Source organism: Stenella coeruleoalba (assembly GCF_951394435.1).
Source record: "Stenella coeruleoalba genome assembly, chromosome: 13".
Taxonomy (NCBI): Eukaryota; Metazoa; Chordata; class Mammalia; order Artiodactyla; family Delphinidae; genus Stenella; species Stenella coeruleoalba.
In genome coordinates, this window is record NC_137159.1 from 54,934,792 (window position 1) to 54,952,350 (window position 17,559).

The 17,559-nt window shown below is 34.8% G+C and overlaps 1 protein-coding gene across 6 annotated transcripts in view; it reads right to left on the reverse strand.

Annotated features, from left to right (window-relative positions):
* The window catches only part of PLEKHH2 (pleckstrin homology, MyTH4 and FERM domain containing H2), a 116,958-nt gene that overhangs the window by 22,787 nt on the left and 76,612 nt on the right, over positions 1-17,559 (reverse strand). For all 6 annotated transcript variants that reach the window (XR_013830973.1, XR_013830974.1, XR_013830975.1 and 3 more), the window contains 5 exons: positions 14,791-14,970; positions 10,612-10,720; positions 9,549-9,661; positions 3,227-3,406; positions 1,232-1,329 (listed from right to left, as the gene is read on the reverse strand). Coding sequence is in view for 3 of the 6 variants with exons in the window: in XM_079940376.1 (XP_079796502.1) it covers positions 1,232-1,329; positions 3,227-3,406; positions 9,549-9,661; positions 10,612-10,720; positions 14,791-14,970 (680 nt within the window). In the remaining 3 variants the exon portion in view is untranslated. The remainder of the gene's footprint in view (positions 1-1,231; positions 1,330-3,226; positions 3,407-9,548; positions 9,662-10,611; positions 10,721-14,790; positions 14,971-17,559) is intronic.

Genomic DNA, 17,559 nt, shown 5'->3' on the forward strand with positions numbered 1-17,559 from the left:
TTACTTTTCTCAAATTCTAGTGTCTTTACTTTTGCTACTGACTAAACCAGACTTCCCCACAAAACAATCTTTATTGTTATTGTATTATTACAGTCACAAAATATATTTAAAATTACCAGACATTTTATGGTCAATATATAATGATTATATTAACAAATATAAAGAAAATAACTGTATAAAGACTAGTACAGGATAACTTAAGAAGTGCATGATGAGGAGAGTTCTCTTTTGAAGAACATAGAAGTTAATGCCATTCCTGCTAAGCAAGGTAAGAAAATATCTTCAAACAAAAATAAAAATATATTTTCCTTTTTTGCAAAACATGCACTTCTTTAAAAATGTTAAATGTTAAACAAAACCAGTGGAGTAAATAAATCCAGTAAAAGCTGGATAGAGATCTTATTTGCCCTCATTTGTTATATATAATTTTTATTCTGTTTATAAAAGCAGGTTGATAATATCTCTAAATATATTTTTATTCCAGTGCCTTCTAGGTAGACTTTAAAATGTCACCTTTGTCTGGAGGGGTAGGGGGTCCTCAGTGACTGCTATTGGAATCACATGACCTTGATGACAGAGTCTCCAAAATATATTATGAGCTGGAGTATATTTTCCTACTGCTTTCAAGTTGTTTTTTGATTCATCATTTGTTTGTTTGTTTGAATCCCAGAGTCTGTTTAAACAACCTAATATGAACCTCTTGGACAAAATGATCCTGATAACCCTTGGCTGGGTGCCCTGGGTCTCACTGTAAGAAAGCCCCTCTGACAGCTGAATTTTATGAGTCTTTTTCAAAGGAGTAAAAATTCTGAAGTAATTCAAATACATACAATTATAAAAGGTGGGAAGACCATCAGAGAAGTCTTCTACATAAAAGAATTCAATGTGAAGAAAATAGTAATAGGAAAAATAAGGAAACAAAATAGTTGCTTTTATTGAATGAACACCCACTAATGATAACACATTCATACTTGAAATGTACATAGACTTTTCACTTAAAATATTCTTTGTCAGTTTTTCAAGCTTTTACTGTAATCTTCCATAAGAGATTTAACATAACAAAGGAAATATTTTCCCAGCTCCGCATAAATGATAACCAAAGGCTTCCTGTACCAACATTTGTTTCACACATTCTTCCACAAATGTACCTGGCAGGTTACTGAATACCTTTGACTTATTGTAGACACTCAGAGGCCACATAAATGGTTTAGCTGGCTAGAATTCTGCGTACCTGGAATCTGCATTCCTCTTTAGGTGGAGTCTGAGGAGCCACAGGAAAGGATGATGGGGAAGGAAGAGCCCAACACAGAGCGCTAAGAGCTGCCAGCCCTGGGCAAAGAGAAGCATCACAGGTCAGACACCATGTGGTCGTCAGAGATCCAAGTCAGGGCAAGTATGACTGACAGAGGCTGTGAGAGCAAGGGGATGATGACAGTCTTACTTGACCCCACATGTTTTTGCTTTTTCCATATATGCATTATCTGCTTAGAGCGTTTATAATACATAAAAACATAAAAGCTTCCTATTGGGTCAGAACCATAATCCATCTAGTTGTATATATTGTTGTCTACAACTGAGGTACCAGAAGACATGATATGGTAGTCCTTTCTGATATCACACCCAAAGATCAGGGAAATTGTTGCTTTTTGTTCATTTATGTATTAACTCATTCATTGAAATATAAGTAATGGCACTGAGAAAGGGCAGATTGAAAAATAGTAAAAAAAATTATTTATACAAAAAGCAAAACCTATCTACCCATATATAGATACATACCTAAATAAGGGGCAAGTACAAAAATATTAACAGAGGTATGTCTAGGTAATAGAATTGTATGTGATTTTTATTCTTCTCTTGCTCTGGACTATATTCTATTTTCTATCTTAATTTTTTTAATTAAGCAAGTATAACTTCAATAATTTTTTAAATGTCATATAAAAAAGGAGAAGGGGGAAAGGCCCTGCCCTTGAAGAACCTACAGTCCAGGAGAAGACATTATATATTGAAACAGTAATTTATAATATAATATCGCTAATACATTGTAATAATATTTTTTAAGTATAACTAATGGAGGGAATGACTTACTGTTGCGGAAGTCAGGAAGGAATATATGGGAGAGATGTTGCTTGGGCTGGACGGTGAAGTCACAGGTAGGAAGAAAGCAGAGGGATCCAGGTAACAGGAATAATGCCAGGTGCAAGGTGAAGGATAATGCAAAGGCAGGGTATGTTTGAAGAATGGGGAGAGTTTATTCATTCACTGTACACTGGAGGCAGGAAGTATAAAATGAAGTGGAGAAAGAGGAGGCCACTGGAGCCAGACTATGAAGGGCCCTTGATTCACATAAAGATTAAGCTTCAGAACCCCTCTATGCACAGGTCCCCTCCAAGTCCCTGGGACAGGCCCGATGAGCTGTCCTAGTCATATGACATGGTCATACGTTCTTTTAAAATGTGTAAAAGTAATGTATTTTGTACTCTTTTTCTTGGAGAGTATTCGCTGCATGAGCTTCAAGTCCCACAAAACCTGGATCCACCCCTGAGAGTCTTACAGGCTAGGGTAAGAAATTTCTATTTTATCCTGTAGTTGACAGGGAGTCAGTAAGCAAAGATTAAAAGAGGTATTCACTGAAGAGTAAACACAAGTGACCAAAAACCCCCTGAAAATAAATTCAACTGCACTAATAATTAAGGAAATGCATCCAAAATCAATAGTGAAATACTACTTTTTACCTGGAAAGGAATTAAAAGAAGAATTACACTGAACATTGTTGAAGATATAGGAAAATTCTAGAAGTGGACTCAATGAAATTCACTGGACTTGCACACAAAATTTAGGTTCAAAGATGTCTAATGTAGTGGTATTTATTATAGGAAAAATAACTGGAAAAACCTAAATGTATAGTAATTGATATTAATGCAACTAGTATTAATGTTTTGTAGATTATTGAAGGCTATAGGGGAAATGATTATGTTCTATAGTTTTTAAAAAGTAGTATGTACACTGTAGCTCTAGTAATGTGAAAAACTGTGAGTGCATAAAGATATACACATATACATTTATATATAAATATAGAAACTGAAAAGATATACATAAAAATATTAATAGCTGTTTTTCCATTTCATACTTTTTGTAATTTTCCAAATGTCTGTATTGAATATGTATTTTTCTTACAATCAGGAACACAACATCATTTAAAATTGCATGTATATGTATCAACAGATACCTGCAGTGGTCCTGGTTGATTCTGTGGCTGTCTCCGTCTTGTCTGTTTAATGAGCTGACAGCAAATTTCATTCTGTAGCTCAGGATGTGTCAAACAGATTTGCAAAGCACTCTGGGCTAGAGATATGTGGTAATCAATTGCAGGAGAGTCAACTGCTGCATTTATAAAAAGTTGGCAGGTCTGAATTAAATGAAAAAAATAGATATACTCAGGGTGAGAAATGATCAGATTTATTCTGCATGAAATATTGATCCTCTTCTTAGCAATAGCTTTTGTTTAAAAGGATGGAAAAGGATATATTGTGATAACACTAATCAAAAGAAATCCAGAGTGGCTGCATTAATATCAGACAGAGTAGATTTCAGGGCAAGGAATTCTGCCAGAGATAAAGAGGGTCATTTTATAATGATAAAGGGGTCAGTTCATCTAGAGGACATAACAATCCTAAATGTTTTAATAACATAGCTTCAAAATACATGGTGCAACAACCTATAGGACTATAAGGAGAAACAGACAAAGTTCACAATTAAAGTTAGAGATTTCAATATCCCCTGTCAATATTTGAGAGAACAAGTAGGCAGAAAAATCAGTATGGATTTAGAAAATCTGAATAACACTATCAACCAACTTGAACTCATTTGTAGAATACTCCACCTCAGAGCAGAATATGCATTCATTTTAAGGGCATATGGAACAGTAATAGTCCCTGGTCTACCAGACTATAAACTTCATAAAGACAAGGACTCTTTCTTATTTATCTTTGTATTCTCTACACAGCACAGAATTTCTAAACTTATTTGACTACAATCCCTTCCCATCTTTATTTTTTTCTAGTAATACCAATTGGCATCTTTAAAAACTAGTTTACTGAGGAAAATATTTTGGGAAATAGTAGAATAAATAACTTAAAATGAATGCAAATAAATACTTTTTTCCCCCAAAGAGATTAAATTTTGGAGTAGGTTACTAGTAAAAGGTTATAGCATAATCTTTCCTAGACATTTTCCAAAGTAGGATATTAATACTTATCATTCTTCATTTTAACAGTTCATTGTAATAAAACTGTGAAAATTTGTTTTGTTCCTGACTAGAGGAGTAGGTACACTTGCCTGAGAAAGTTTAGGATGGATTGCCTAAAGGCAGGGGAAGCAACTTCAATACTCATAAAGTGTTCTATCTATGAATTCTTAAAAATACTTGCATGCTAATTGAACCCCAAATTATTGTAATAATGTATTAAATAAATTTGTAGTTATAGTGTAATATATATTTGTTTCAATGAATTAAATATATTGGGCTTATTAATGACATTGATATTTGGGAGTAAAATGAAGTTCTGAGAGTGAAATCAGTTTCTTTTGAGCAGGCTATTTTAAAATGTCAGTCTTTTTTTCTTACAACAAATGTCAGAAAACAAAAGAAGTACTGCTTGTGACAGCATATAGTTGGATCGTGTTTTTTTATACAATCTGACAATCTCAACCTTGTAATTGGAGTGTTTAGACCATTTAAATTTAATGTAATTATTAGTATGATCAGGAATAAATCTTCTATCTTGCTATTTGTTTTATATTTGTCTCATATGTTCTTTTTGGTTTTCCTCTTTTTCGGCCTTTTAAAAAATTACTAGAGTATATTTTATGATTCTGTTTTATGTCCTTTATTGGCTTATCAGCTAAACCTCTTTGACTTTTGTTAAGTGGTTGCTTTAGGGTTTTAGCATATATTTTAATCTTATCACAGTCTACCTTTAAGGAATATTATACCACTTCTTGTAGTATAGGAACCTTACAACAGTATACTTACATTTCCCCTCTCTCAGACTTTGTGCTATTATTGTCATATATTTTATTTCTACATATAATTTTAAACCCCACAATACAATGTTATTATCTTTCCTTTAAACAGTCAATTATCTTTTAGAGAGATTGAAATAATAAGGAAAAATTCTTATATATTTACCCACATATTTGCCATTTCTAGTGCTCTTCATTCCTCTGCATAAATCCAGATTTCCATCTGGCATCATTTTCTGACTGCCTAAAGGACATCACTAAACATTTCTTGTAGTATTGGTCTTCTGGGGAGTAATTCTTTCAGGTTTTATATATCTGAAAAAGCCTTTATGTCACCTTTGTTTTTGAAAAATATTTTCACTGGATATTGAATTCTAGGTTGATAGATTTTTTTTCCTTGCAGTACTTTAAAGATGTTACTCTACTATCTTATGACTTGTATAGTTTTCAATAAGAAGTCTGCTGTCATTCTTATCTATGTTCTCTATGTGTTAGGTTATTCCTCCCAAACCACCACCCTCTTTATAACTTGTCTAAAGCAACTGATTATGATGTATATTAGAGTAGTTTTTGTCACATTTCTTCTGTTTGAGATTCACTGAGCTTCTTAAATTTGAGAGTTTTATAGTTTTCATTAAATTTGGGAAAAGAAAATTTAAGCCATTATTTCCTTGAATATTTTTCTGTTGCCTTTCTTCCTTTTGTGGAACTCCAATTCCATATATATTAGGCTGATTGAAAATATACCATTGCTCACTGTACTGTATTCAATTTTTTTCAGTTTTTTTTAAACTCTGTGTTTCATTTTGGATAATTTTTCTTGCTATGTCTTTAAGTTCACTAGTCTTGCCTACTGCATTACCTTACCTGTTGTTAATCTCATCCAGGGTATTTTTTTCATTTTAGCCACTACATTTTTCATCTCTGAAAGTTCAATTTGGATCTTTTAAATATCTTCCATTACTCTTCTTAAAATGCTTATGCTGTCCTCTACTTTCTTGAATATATGAAGTATGGCTGCTAGTCTCCAAGATGGCCCCCAATGATCTCCATCTCTTGATATTCAGACAATATCTGAGGCAATCCCCTTCCATATTGTACTAGAGTTAGTCTGTGTGACCAGTAGAATATGGCAGAAATGATGATATGCCATTTCTGAGGTTAGGTTATTAAAAATCAATGTGACTTCTATCTTGAGTACTCTACTTGATGCTTAGTGCATTAGGAGGTCTTTCCATTCTGGATGATAGGAATACAAACTATTTTCAGCTATGTGTAAGCTCCAGGAATTTTTTTTTTTTTTTTGTCTATTCTTTTCTGGTAATTCTTTCCCTAGCCTCAGGTAGTTTCCTCACACACATATGATTATCAGTTCTCAGCTAAAAACTCAAAAGGAACCCTCTATGAATCTGTGGAGCACTTTCCCACTCTCTTTTGCTCACTCCTCTCAGTTTTGTGAATTCTAACCATCTTGGCCTCCTCAAATTCTAAACTCTGTCTTGGTAACTCAGGAAGACTGCCAAGCACCATCTGGGTGTCCCTCCATGCACTGTGGTCATGAAACTCTCTCCAAGATATTAAGCTGCAACGATTGTAAAGCTTACTTCATTTGTTTTCCTGAGGATCACTGTCCTGCACAGCCTGTTATTCAAGTCTGAAAACCATTGGTAGGGTAAATCCAGTTCCTGTTGCTCCATCACAGCCAAAAAGCAGAAGTTCTTCCTTTTATCTTCTAACTGGTTGTTGTTTGTACGTGTAAAAAGTTTTGATTTCTGCTTATTAATTTTGTACCTCACTATCTGATTGAATTATCTTTTTTTTTTTTGAATTATCTTTTTTGTTTGTAGTAGTTTTTTAAGTTTTTTTCCCCAGGTATACAATTACATAATCTGTAAATATTTGCATTTCCAATTTGTTCCCTTCTAATTTGTTTTCACTGCCTAATTGCAACTGGTTAGTACCACTAATAGAATGCTAAATAATAATAATATTAATAATAATGGGGATACACTCTATACAGATTATGCTTTAATAAGAAGTTTTTAAAATATTAATGGGAGTGAGTATGATTGTCTTGTTCTTCACTTTAATGAAAATGTTTAAAGCATTTCCCCATAAAGCATGACATTTGTTTTTACTAAGCAGGAATATTTTATCATGTTAAGGAAATATCTATCAGTATTTTATGAATGCCTTTTCACCATCTATAGAGATGACTGTCAACTTAATAATAAATAATATTAATAGACATCCTAATATTTAGCCATCCTTGATTTCCTGGAACAAATCCCTCTTAGTCATGATTAGTATTCTTTTAGTATGATGTTGGATTCTGTTTACTAATACTTTATTAGTTTTTGTATGAAATGCTCTGTTTTCTACAATATTTTCTGGGGTTTGGTAACAAAGGAATACTCACTTCACAAAAAGAATCTGGGGACATGATGACTGAGAATTGCTTCAAAATAATCCAATCTTGGGGAGCAGTGGGGTTGGGGAGAATAAAACAAAATTGGTCATATGTTGACAACTGTGGAGCTGGATGATGAGTATCTTATACTTCATAATATTCTCTCTACTCTTATATATGTTTGAGATTTACCCCCAAAAAAGTAAAAGAAAAAAATTTTGCAAAATTTCCTTCTTTCCTATGCTTTGGGACAGTTTAAACAGCATTGAAATTAACCACACTTACAAAGTTTAGTAAATTTCCCTGTTTAAATTTTCATTCACCTGTGTAACTGGTTTTCACCATTTATATTTTGTTATAAAGTTGATCACTTCATCCAGATATTCAAATATATTTGTATAAAGTCTTTCTTGCTTTGGATATTTGTGTATTCTACAGGTGGATTTTTAAAAACGTTAAAATTATGGTAATTTTAAAACATGAACAAAAGTAGAGAGAACAGTATAATGTACCCATCATCTGGTGTCAACAATTGTCAACAAGCATTTTGCCACACTTGTTTCATTCAACCCCTGCATCCACTTTTTTTCTGTAGTATTCTAATGTATATCATGTTATTTTACCAATACTTCAGTAGGGCTCTCCAACTGATAAAGATTTTTTTCCCATAACCATCATGTCATCATTATCCCCTTCCCAAATTAACAACAATTCCTTAGTATTATCTAGTAAATATATAATTTTTTGAGATGGGTGAAATGTAGGCAAGAAAAAGCCAAAAGAGAGACAAAAATTGAGACTTTAAGAGACTATGGGAAAATGAAGTACCAAGGTCCCAGTGCAGAGTCAAGACATGAATCCATAGAAGGTACATTATATTCTGAGACTGGAGTAATGGAGGAAAAAATAGATGAAAGAATGTCTGTTGAGAAGGGAGATTCGAGGTGATCAATTCTGATGCCCTCTAATTTTCCCAATGAACTAGAAGGTAACTTTGTTGTGAGGAGCATTACTAAGTAGGGAATTTGAGGGGATGTGACCAAAGACAAGCAAAAGGAGAGACAGTTGGCCCTAAGGAATGAAGACCACAGATTTACATTGGCTCCAGTCCATACGGCTGTTTGATGCTCTCTAGCAGTATGTATGCGATTAATAGGGAAGCAGGCAAGACAGCAGCATTGATCTCGGTTGGGGTTCAGCTGAAGATTGCATGGAACTACAGGTCCCAAGGAACTATGAGTATTAATGAAAGTCATCCAGACTAGATAAAGAAGGAAGAAAAGCCAAGAGGCAGTTATTGTGCTCTCTCTTGATCTCAAAGAAAATAAATGGCTCAAAAAAATGTCTTAGTGAGGATGAGAAATGGAAGAAAGAAAATTAGAGAGCTCATGGGCTAAGAGATTATGGTTAATGAAAGACCCATTAGAATTTAAGCTTTTAGAAGTGGTGTACTTATGAGGAATGTTGAGGTCAGGGTGTGGACATGGAGAATTGGAAGGTGAAGCAGGGTAGAGAGGAAGCTTACTGACATTGAGAAGGTCAGGAATCTTAAGGCCGTGGCATTGGTGAGTGAAGTGATAGCAAAGTAATTCAGGTAATGGCAAGATTTGAGGCAGAGAGAAAGATGTGAGTTGGGAGCCAAAATCCTTAATGAAATTTGAGGAGTTACCAGAAGGTGACTGATGACAGAGATGATGGGGGTGGAGGATTAAGAGTGATATAGTTGAATGGTAAGCTTCAAGTCACCACGGATTTCTAATAGAGGTTGAGTAATAAGAATGTGAGAGTAGCACTGGAGAAGAAGAAGGGTATTGATCCCTCTCCCAACACTGAGGTACAAGTGATGTCAGGAGTCTCTCCATTTGAGAGGTTGAAGAGGAAATGATTCTTCTGATATTAAGTGTTTCACATGGCCCAAACCATAGATAGTTTACTGCAGTAAATCTCAAATCCTCACTCAGAAAGCATATTAAATTCACCTAATTTTATTTCAGTAGATTTTCTTAATCATCATCACATTTTGAATTTTCTTGAAAAGAGTGAAACTTTATAATCTGAAGTTTTATTTTTTCCTATTAAATTTTTTAACAATATATAACTCCATATAAAATCTTACCTTAAATAATTTAATTGCTTCTGTCTGTAGAGCTTCCGAAGGTAGTGTTGTCAAAGGAGAAATGAGTCCTTCTTTGCTGTGACACAAAGTAGGGTGTCTCCATATCTGAGAGGCTAAACACAGAATGAAATATGAACAGGAAATAGAAAGAATCACTTATTTTGGCCTCACATTAAATCAGTCCTTTAGAAATTACCTCATTCTGGCTTGGCTCACAATTTAAGTCATAAAAGTCATGAAAAACCTCTGATAACATTATTTTATTTCAGTTTCCAGGCCATTGGGATTCTCCTATTTCTGTTTTGGATAAATTAAAGCTAGAAGAGTTTGGTAGAAATATTCTAGGCCAAAACAAGTCTACCAGGGCGTTGTCATGTTGCTTAAATGTGCTAAAGATTGGTGACCTAGGTGGGGAGATGACTGTACATGAGAGGGAGCTGGGGGAAGATACAGAGAGGAGAAGCCAGAGCAGCAGGAGACAGAAAGATAAAGAGGAACTTGAAGTCATTCCTAAAATCAACATTTATTAAATTCCTATGCTAGACACTGCAAATAAAATGTGATCTCTATTATTAAGTAAAGCAGAGCTTAGAATCTAGGCTCTCAATGGGGAAACCTTAGCCATAAAAAAAAACTTCAGTGCAAAGCAACAAATGCTATAAAAGTTTTAAATGGTAAAGTGCATTGGGATATAATTTTAATATTTATTAGGCACCTTTTATGACCCAGATGCTGAGTTGGGATGGGTTGGCTGGGGGAGCTCCTAAGGTAGGTAGGATTTCATCAAGTTGGTGGGGAATGTGAAGGAAGAAGGGTGTTCCAGGCAGAGGGAGTAATGTGAGCAAAGGCAGAGAGGTGTGACAGGATATGGACATGTCAAGGAATGACTGTGTCCTTAGAGCCAAAGAACCACAATGAGAATCCTGGCCCATGACAAGCAAAGCCTGTGAGAAGATGGGTACATCTCAGGGAAACAGGAACCCGCAAAGTGAAAACTCTATTAGGCTAAGGGAGTTAGGGGCCCATTTCATAAACCATAAAGCCTTGTACGTTATAAACTTACAAGGTTCCCCTTCTATATTTAGCAATTTGCAAACGAGTTGTTCAAATTCAGATCCAACATTTACATTGTTACTTCCAGCTGCAACAGTCAGGTGATAAAGCCAAGTGTCCTTAAAAATCAAAACATATTAATAGAAATGTTAACCAAGAGACAGTTTTTGATGACTTAAGGAAAAACACAACTTGCATAAACAGTAGAAAACTTTGACAATGGAAAAAAAACACTCTTAATTTTTAAATAATAACTAAAAGCCACTTAAAGAGTTCTGAAGCCAGCTTATTTGAATTGTGCTTATAGTACCTTTCCCCCATTGTTCACATTTAGAAAAGCATAAGAAAATTAAGAAAGTAACGTGACATTAAGAGACTAGAATAAATACAACCAATTAATATTCTTTTATGAAATACAACAAATTCTATCAAATTTAAAATCTGACTCCTAGTACATACAAATAGAACATATAAAATACCTAGGAAATCCAGAAAATTTAAAGAAGGAAATAATACCCAGAAGGAACATACCTCAACACAATAAAGGCCTTATAAGAAAAGCCCACAGCTAATATCATACTCAATGGTGAAAAAGTGAAAGCTTGTCCTGTAAGATCTGGAACAAGGCAAGGATGCCCACTCTTGCCACTTCTATTCACCATACCACTGGAAGTCCTAGCCAGAGCAACAGAGTAAGAAAAAGAAATAAAAGGCATCCAAATCGGAAAGGTAGAAGTAAAATTATCTCTGTTTGCAGATGACATTATCTTATTTGTTGAAAACCCTAAAGGTTCCATAAAAACACTGTTAGAACTAATACATTTAATAAAGTTGCAGGATACAAAATCAACATACAAAAATCAGTTGTGGGGACTTCCCTGGTGGTGCAGTGGTTAAGAATCTGCCTGCCAATGCAGGGGACATGGGTTCGAGCCCTGGTCCAGGAAGATCCCATATGCCACGGAGCAACTAAGCCTGTGCGCCACAACTACTGAGCCTGTGCTCGAAAGTCTGTGAGCCACAACTACTGAGCCCACATGCCACAACTACTAAAGCCCATGCACCTAGAGCCTGTGCTCCGCAACAACAGAAGCCACCGCAAGGAGAAGCCTGCATACTGCAAGGAAGGGTAGCCTCCACTCACCACAACTAGAGAAAGCCCACGCACAGCAATGAAGACCCAACACAGCCAAAAAATAAGTAAAATAAATGAACTAATTAATTTTAAAAAATCGGTTGTGTTTGTACACACTAACAATGAATTATCTGAAAAGGAAATTAAGAAAACAATCCCAAAACAATAGCAAAAAAAAAAAAAAAAGAATAAAGTACTTAGGAATAAACTTAACCAAGGAGGTGAAAGATTTGTACACCAAAAAAATAAAGCACTAATGAAAGAAACTAAAGCAGACACAAATAAGTGGAAAGACATCCAGTCATAGATTGGAAGAATTAATATTATTAAAATGTCCATACTACCCAAAGCAACCCATAGAGATTCAAAGTAATCCCTATCAAAATCCCAATTTTTTTTTTAACAGGAATAGAAAAAACAATCCTAAAATTCACATGGAACAACAACAGACCCCAAATAACCAAAGTAATTTTGAGCTAGAAGAACAAAGCTGGAGGGATCATACTTCCTAATTCAAAATATATTACAAAGCTACAGTAATCAAAATAGTATGGTACTGGCATAAAAACAGACATTAGGTCCATCAATGGGCCTAATGATTGCTTCATTAGGCCAATGGGACAGAATAGAGAGTCCAGAAATAAAACCATGCATATATGGTCAACTGATTTTTGACAAGGTTGCTAAGAATACAGTGGGCAAAGGATTGTCTCTTCAATTAATGGTGTTGAGAGAACTGGATATCCATAGGCAAAACAATGAAGTTGGAGGGCTTCTCTGGTGGTGCAGTGGTTTAGAATCCGCCTGCCAATGCAGGGAACACAGGTTTGAGTCCTGGTCCCGGAAGATCCCACATGTTGCAGAGCAACTAAGCTTGCATGCCACAACTACTGAGCCTGCACTCTAGAGTCTGTGAGCCACAACTACTGAGCCCGCGTGCTGCAATTACTGAAGCCCATGCACCCTAGAGCCTGTGCTCCGCAACAAGAGAAGCCACCGCAATGAGAAGGCCATGCACTGCAACAAAGAGTAGCCCCTGCTTGCCACAACTAGAGAAAGCCCATGCACAGCAACGAAGACCCAACACAGCCAAAAATAAGTAAATAAAATATATATTAAAAAAAATGAAATTGGACCCTGATATCACACAGTACACAAAGTCAGTTCAAAATGGAATAAAGACTTAAACATCAGACCTGAAACCATAAAACTCCTAGAAGAAAACATTGAGAAAAAGCTTCTGGACACTGGCCTTGGCAATGATTTCTTGGGTATGACACCAAAAGCACAGGCAACAGAAGCAAAAATAGACATGTGGAATTACATCAAACTAAAAAGCTTCTGCACAGCAAAGGAAACCATCAACAAAATGAAAAGATAACCTACTGAGTGGGAGAAAATATTTCAAATCATATTTCTGATAAGGGGTTAATATTTAAAATACATATAAAACTCATACAACTCAATAGCAAAAAGACAAACAATCCAATTAAAAAATGGGCAAAGGATCTGAAAAACATTTTTCCCAAGAAGACATACAGATGGCTAACAGGTACACAAAAAGGAGCTCACATCACTAATCGTCAGGGAAATGCAACTGAAAACCACAATGAGTTATCACCTTACACCTTTTAGAATGGCAACTATCAAAAACAGAACAAAACCCCAATAAGACAAGAAATAACAAGGTGAGGATGTAGAGAAAAGGGAGCCCTGTACACTGTTGGTGGGAATGTAAATTGGTGCAGCACTATGGAAAACAGTATGGAGTTTCCTCAAAAAATTAAAAATAGAACTACTATATGATCCAGCAATTCTACTTCTGGGTATTTATCTGAAGGAAGTTTTATAATATAAATTTATATAAAATAGTAACTCAAAAAGATATATGCACCCCCATGTTCATCACACCACTATTTACAATAGCAAAGACATGGAAGCAACCTAAATGTCCATCGATGGACGAATGGGTAAAGAAAATATGGTATATACATACAATATTATTCAGCCTTAAAAAGGAGGAAATCCTGCCATTTGTGACAACATAGATGAATCTGGAGGACATTTCTGTGTCTGGTTTCTTAGCAATCAGGTTTGTTGCCTGCTAACAAACCAGACACAGAAAGACAAATACCTTATAATACCACTTATATGATGGATCTAAAATAGTCAAACTCATAGAAGCAGAGAGGGAATGGTGGTTGCCAGAGGCTAGGGGGAAAGGGAAACAGGGTGGTATTAGTCAAAGGGTACAAAGTTTTGGTTATACAAGATGAATAAGTCCTGGGAAAAAAAAAAGATGAATAAGTCCTAGAGATCTATCATACAGCATGGTGCCTATAGTTAACAATGTTGTATTACATACTTTAAAATTTACTAAGAGGGAAGATCTTATGTTATTGTAGTTCTTATCACACACACACAAAAATAATAATTAAAAAAGAGGTTGAGAGGAAACTTTTGGATGTGATGGATAGGTTTATGCCATAGACTGCAGTGATGTTTTCATGCGCACATAATTATTTCCAAAGCATCAAGTTGTATACATTGATTATGTATATAAGGAAGAAAGAAAGAAAAGAATCCATTTTTCTGCTCCCCAAATATACTGGACTTTTTTCTTTCTATTAAAATATATATGTACATCATATTTTCACATAGTTGAGATTATATTAAGGACGTGCTTATACTATGTTAGTAAAATTCAGAAATTATAATTATCTATTTTTAATATAAAAAAGATATAAGGCTGCAGGATATTTTATCATATGGACATTATTTAATCAATTTCCTATTGTTGAACACTTAGATGGTTATTAATTTCATGCCGATAAAAAAATACCATGAAATCTAACATCTGTTAAGTAAAAAAGGGTGTCTGTTATATTTTTTGTGTTTGAAATATATCAGAAATAAAATTATTTTAAAAATACTATGTCCAACAAATCTATACGTAAATCTTTGATTGTACTTAACGGTCATTTGAAAATTATTACCAATACTTAATCATATTAGTCTAAATCATTCTAAATCAACCAATTAGACCTTACATACCTTTTCATGCTTGGATCCAATCAGGAGGTAAGTCGGACCTTGGTCTTTGGGGTGGATCACAATAGTGTAATGTGTGGATAAAAGACTTCGCCCACTGGCTTCATAATCTTCATCTGAATCACAGGATCTGTCAACCTCTTCAACTTTAGCCTCCCAGAGTCTGATCTGACCTAAAGGAAACTAAAGTAAATATTAGTAATTGTAAGGAAGGAACTTTCTAAATATTTTCCTGCTAAAATTTTTCATAGTGTTTTTCATTCTTACCTTTATAAAGCATACCTTTTTTTAAATGAATGCCTAAAGCTAATTGGATTATCCACATTGTTACAAAAGTAGTAGCCACAACCAACATGCCAACTGTGATACTGAAGAACAATTTGAATACTAGACATTTAACTTTTGTGGAAAAAGCAAGAAGCCACTTCCATACAGTGGTTTGGATTATTCATTTGGACCAAAATGACACATTACCTAGTCAAGCAATTCAGTCAAAATATTCATTTGACTTTTTTCCCCACAGAATTAATTTAAGTTATTGGATCAAAAGGACAAGGGTAGACATAGTCTCAATACTATTCATAGAAAAAGTAACAAAGTGAAACAGCTGGTGTGAAGAAGTGTGATTAACTATCACTCTAAACCCCAATAAATGAGGAGTGTTTTGAGGCTATATACACATATATGATTTATTACACATGTAATATATCACAAAAAATGCCATGATTTCTTTCATCTTAATTTAAGTGTAAGAAAAACATCCTAAAAATGATTTATATTAAATTTTACCTACTCTTTTACTGATGAAAACCATTATTTGCTGTGTAGAATATTTAGCATATTTGTTTTAAAACTTTTCTTTAATTAAGTCCATTTATTCCAGCAACACACACAGTCTGCTTCAGATGTACAACTTCTAAAATATTCGGTCAGGTTTGGAATTGCAGCCTGAGAAAGTTCCTTGTAACTCCAAGGACATCTACCATCTTACATTTCCATGCTCGGGCTCAGTGCTTGGACTCTCTTTTCCCATCTACACTCACTCCCCTGGGTGATGTCATCCAAGCTCATAGCTTTTGCATCAGCATGTATTAGCTACTTCCAAATTTATAACTCCTGACTCACACTAGCTCTACTTAGATGTCTAATAGCATTTCAACGTCACTTGGTAAGTCCTCCCCCACCACCTGCTCTCCTGAGTCTCTCCCATCCCAGTTGTTCGCAACTTGATCCTTCCAGCTGTTCAGGCCAAAAAGATTGGCATTGTCACTGCCTCTTTTCTTGCTCTCATATTCCATACCCTTTTAGTCAACAAATCCTATCAGCAAATCTTTCAAAATATACCCAGAATCTGGTCTCTTCTCACACCTCCACACTAAACCACAATCAGCTCTCACCTGAATTACTGTAAGAGTCTCCTAACCAGTCTCCTCCTAATTCCCTTCAGACAGTAGCTGGAGTGTTCCTGTTAGACACAGGTCAGATCATGTCACTGCTCGGCTCAAAATCCTCAAATGGCTTCTCATCTTACTTGGAGCAAAAGCTAAAGTCCTTACTATGATAAGGCCCCCTGCAATTTGGTCCCCATTACTTCCCTGAACTCATCTCCTATTATCCTCTCCCTAACGGAGTCCAGTCCAGTCACACTGACCTTCTCACTATTCCTCAAACACACCTGGCATGCTCCTGCCAAGGCCTCTGCACTTGCTGTTCCTTTGGCTTGGAATACTCTTGCCTCTTTTACTTCCTTCAAAACCTAATTAAAATGTTGGCTTCTCAGTGAGGTCTTACCTAGATATCTTATCTGCCTAATAGCTGATTAATAGTAAAAAATTAATTCATTTGATTAAATGTGTTGTCTTTTACGAGAAACACTGCTTTTTCCCATTAAATTAATTACAGTTATTTTCTGAGTAGTTACTATGTTCAAAGCACCATTCTGGAGACTGAGTGAATAAAATTTACTTCTGAAGGAAAAATGTGAAATTAACTTATCTATACTTTCAGAAAAAGGCAGTAAAACAAAAGCAAAATAATAGGGCAGAAAATTCACATTAATAAATAAAAAGCAAGCTTTAAAAAATAGGATAAAGAAAACTAATTCTACTATGATAATACATGACAATACTATCCTAATTGTGTGCTTTAGGCATACCTAATCATATGACAATCAAGGTTCCATCCACCCCAATATTTAAAGATGATTATTCCTTTTACCAGAGGATTTACCATGGTTCTATAAACAGTGAATAGACCGGTGCTTTTAAATATTTTGACTGAATTTTTTAAAAGACACTGATTGAGATAAAGACAAATTGTTTCTGAAACATCTATAGCACAAAATGAAGTAAGCCTAATACCGATTCACAAGCATTCTCAACACTTCTCCAGTAATTATAATGGATTTCTGTTCAGCTATCTACATTCCTCTGACTTGTTCCTTCTGTGATCAATGTTATCCATTTTTAATAAAAAACAAAATTATTATTAGTAGTAATAGTAGGAACATTTAAATTCTACTCTCAGCAAATTTTAAATTATTTTTCTATTTATAAAACACGAATATAGAAACTTGGTAAAAACAGAAAGTTATTAAAAAAAAAGGAAGAAAAAAATCATCCATAATTCTACTCCCACTCAACATTTTGGCATAGTTCTTTCTGACTTTTCTGCTATGTGTATCTTTACATAGATGTGCTGGACTGAGAATTATAAACTCAGAATCCCAAACTTGCTGTGGAAGGTAAGCGTGAAAGAAGAGTCATGATTCTC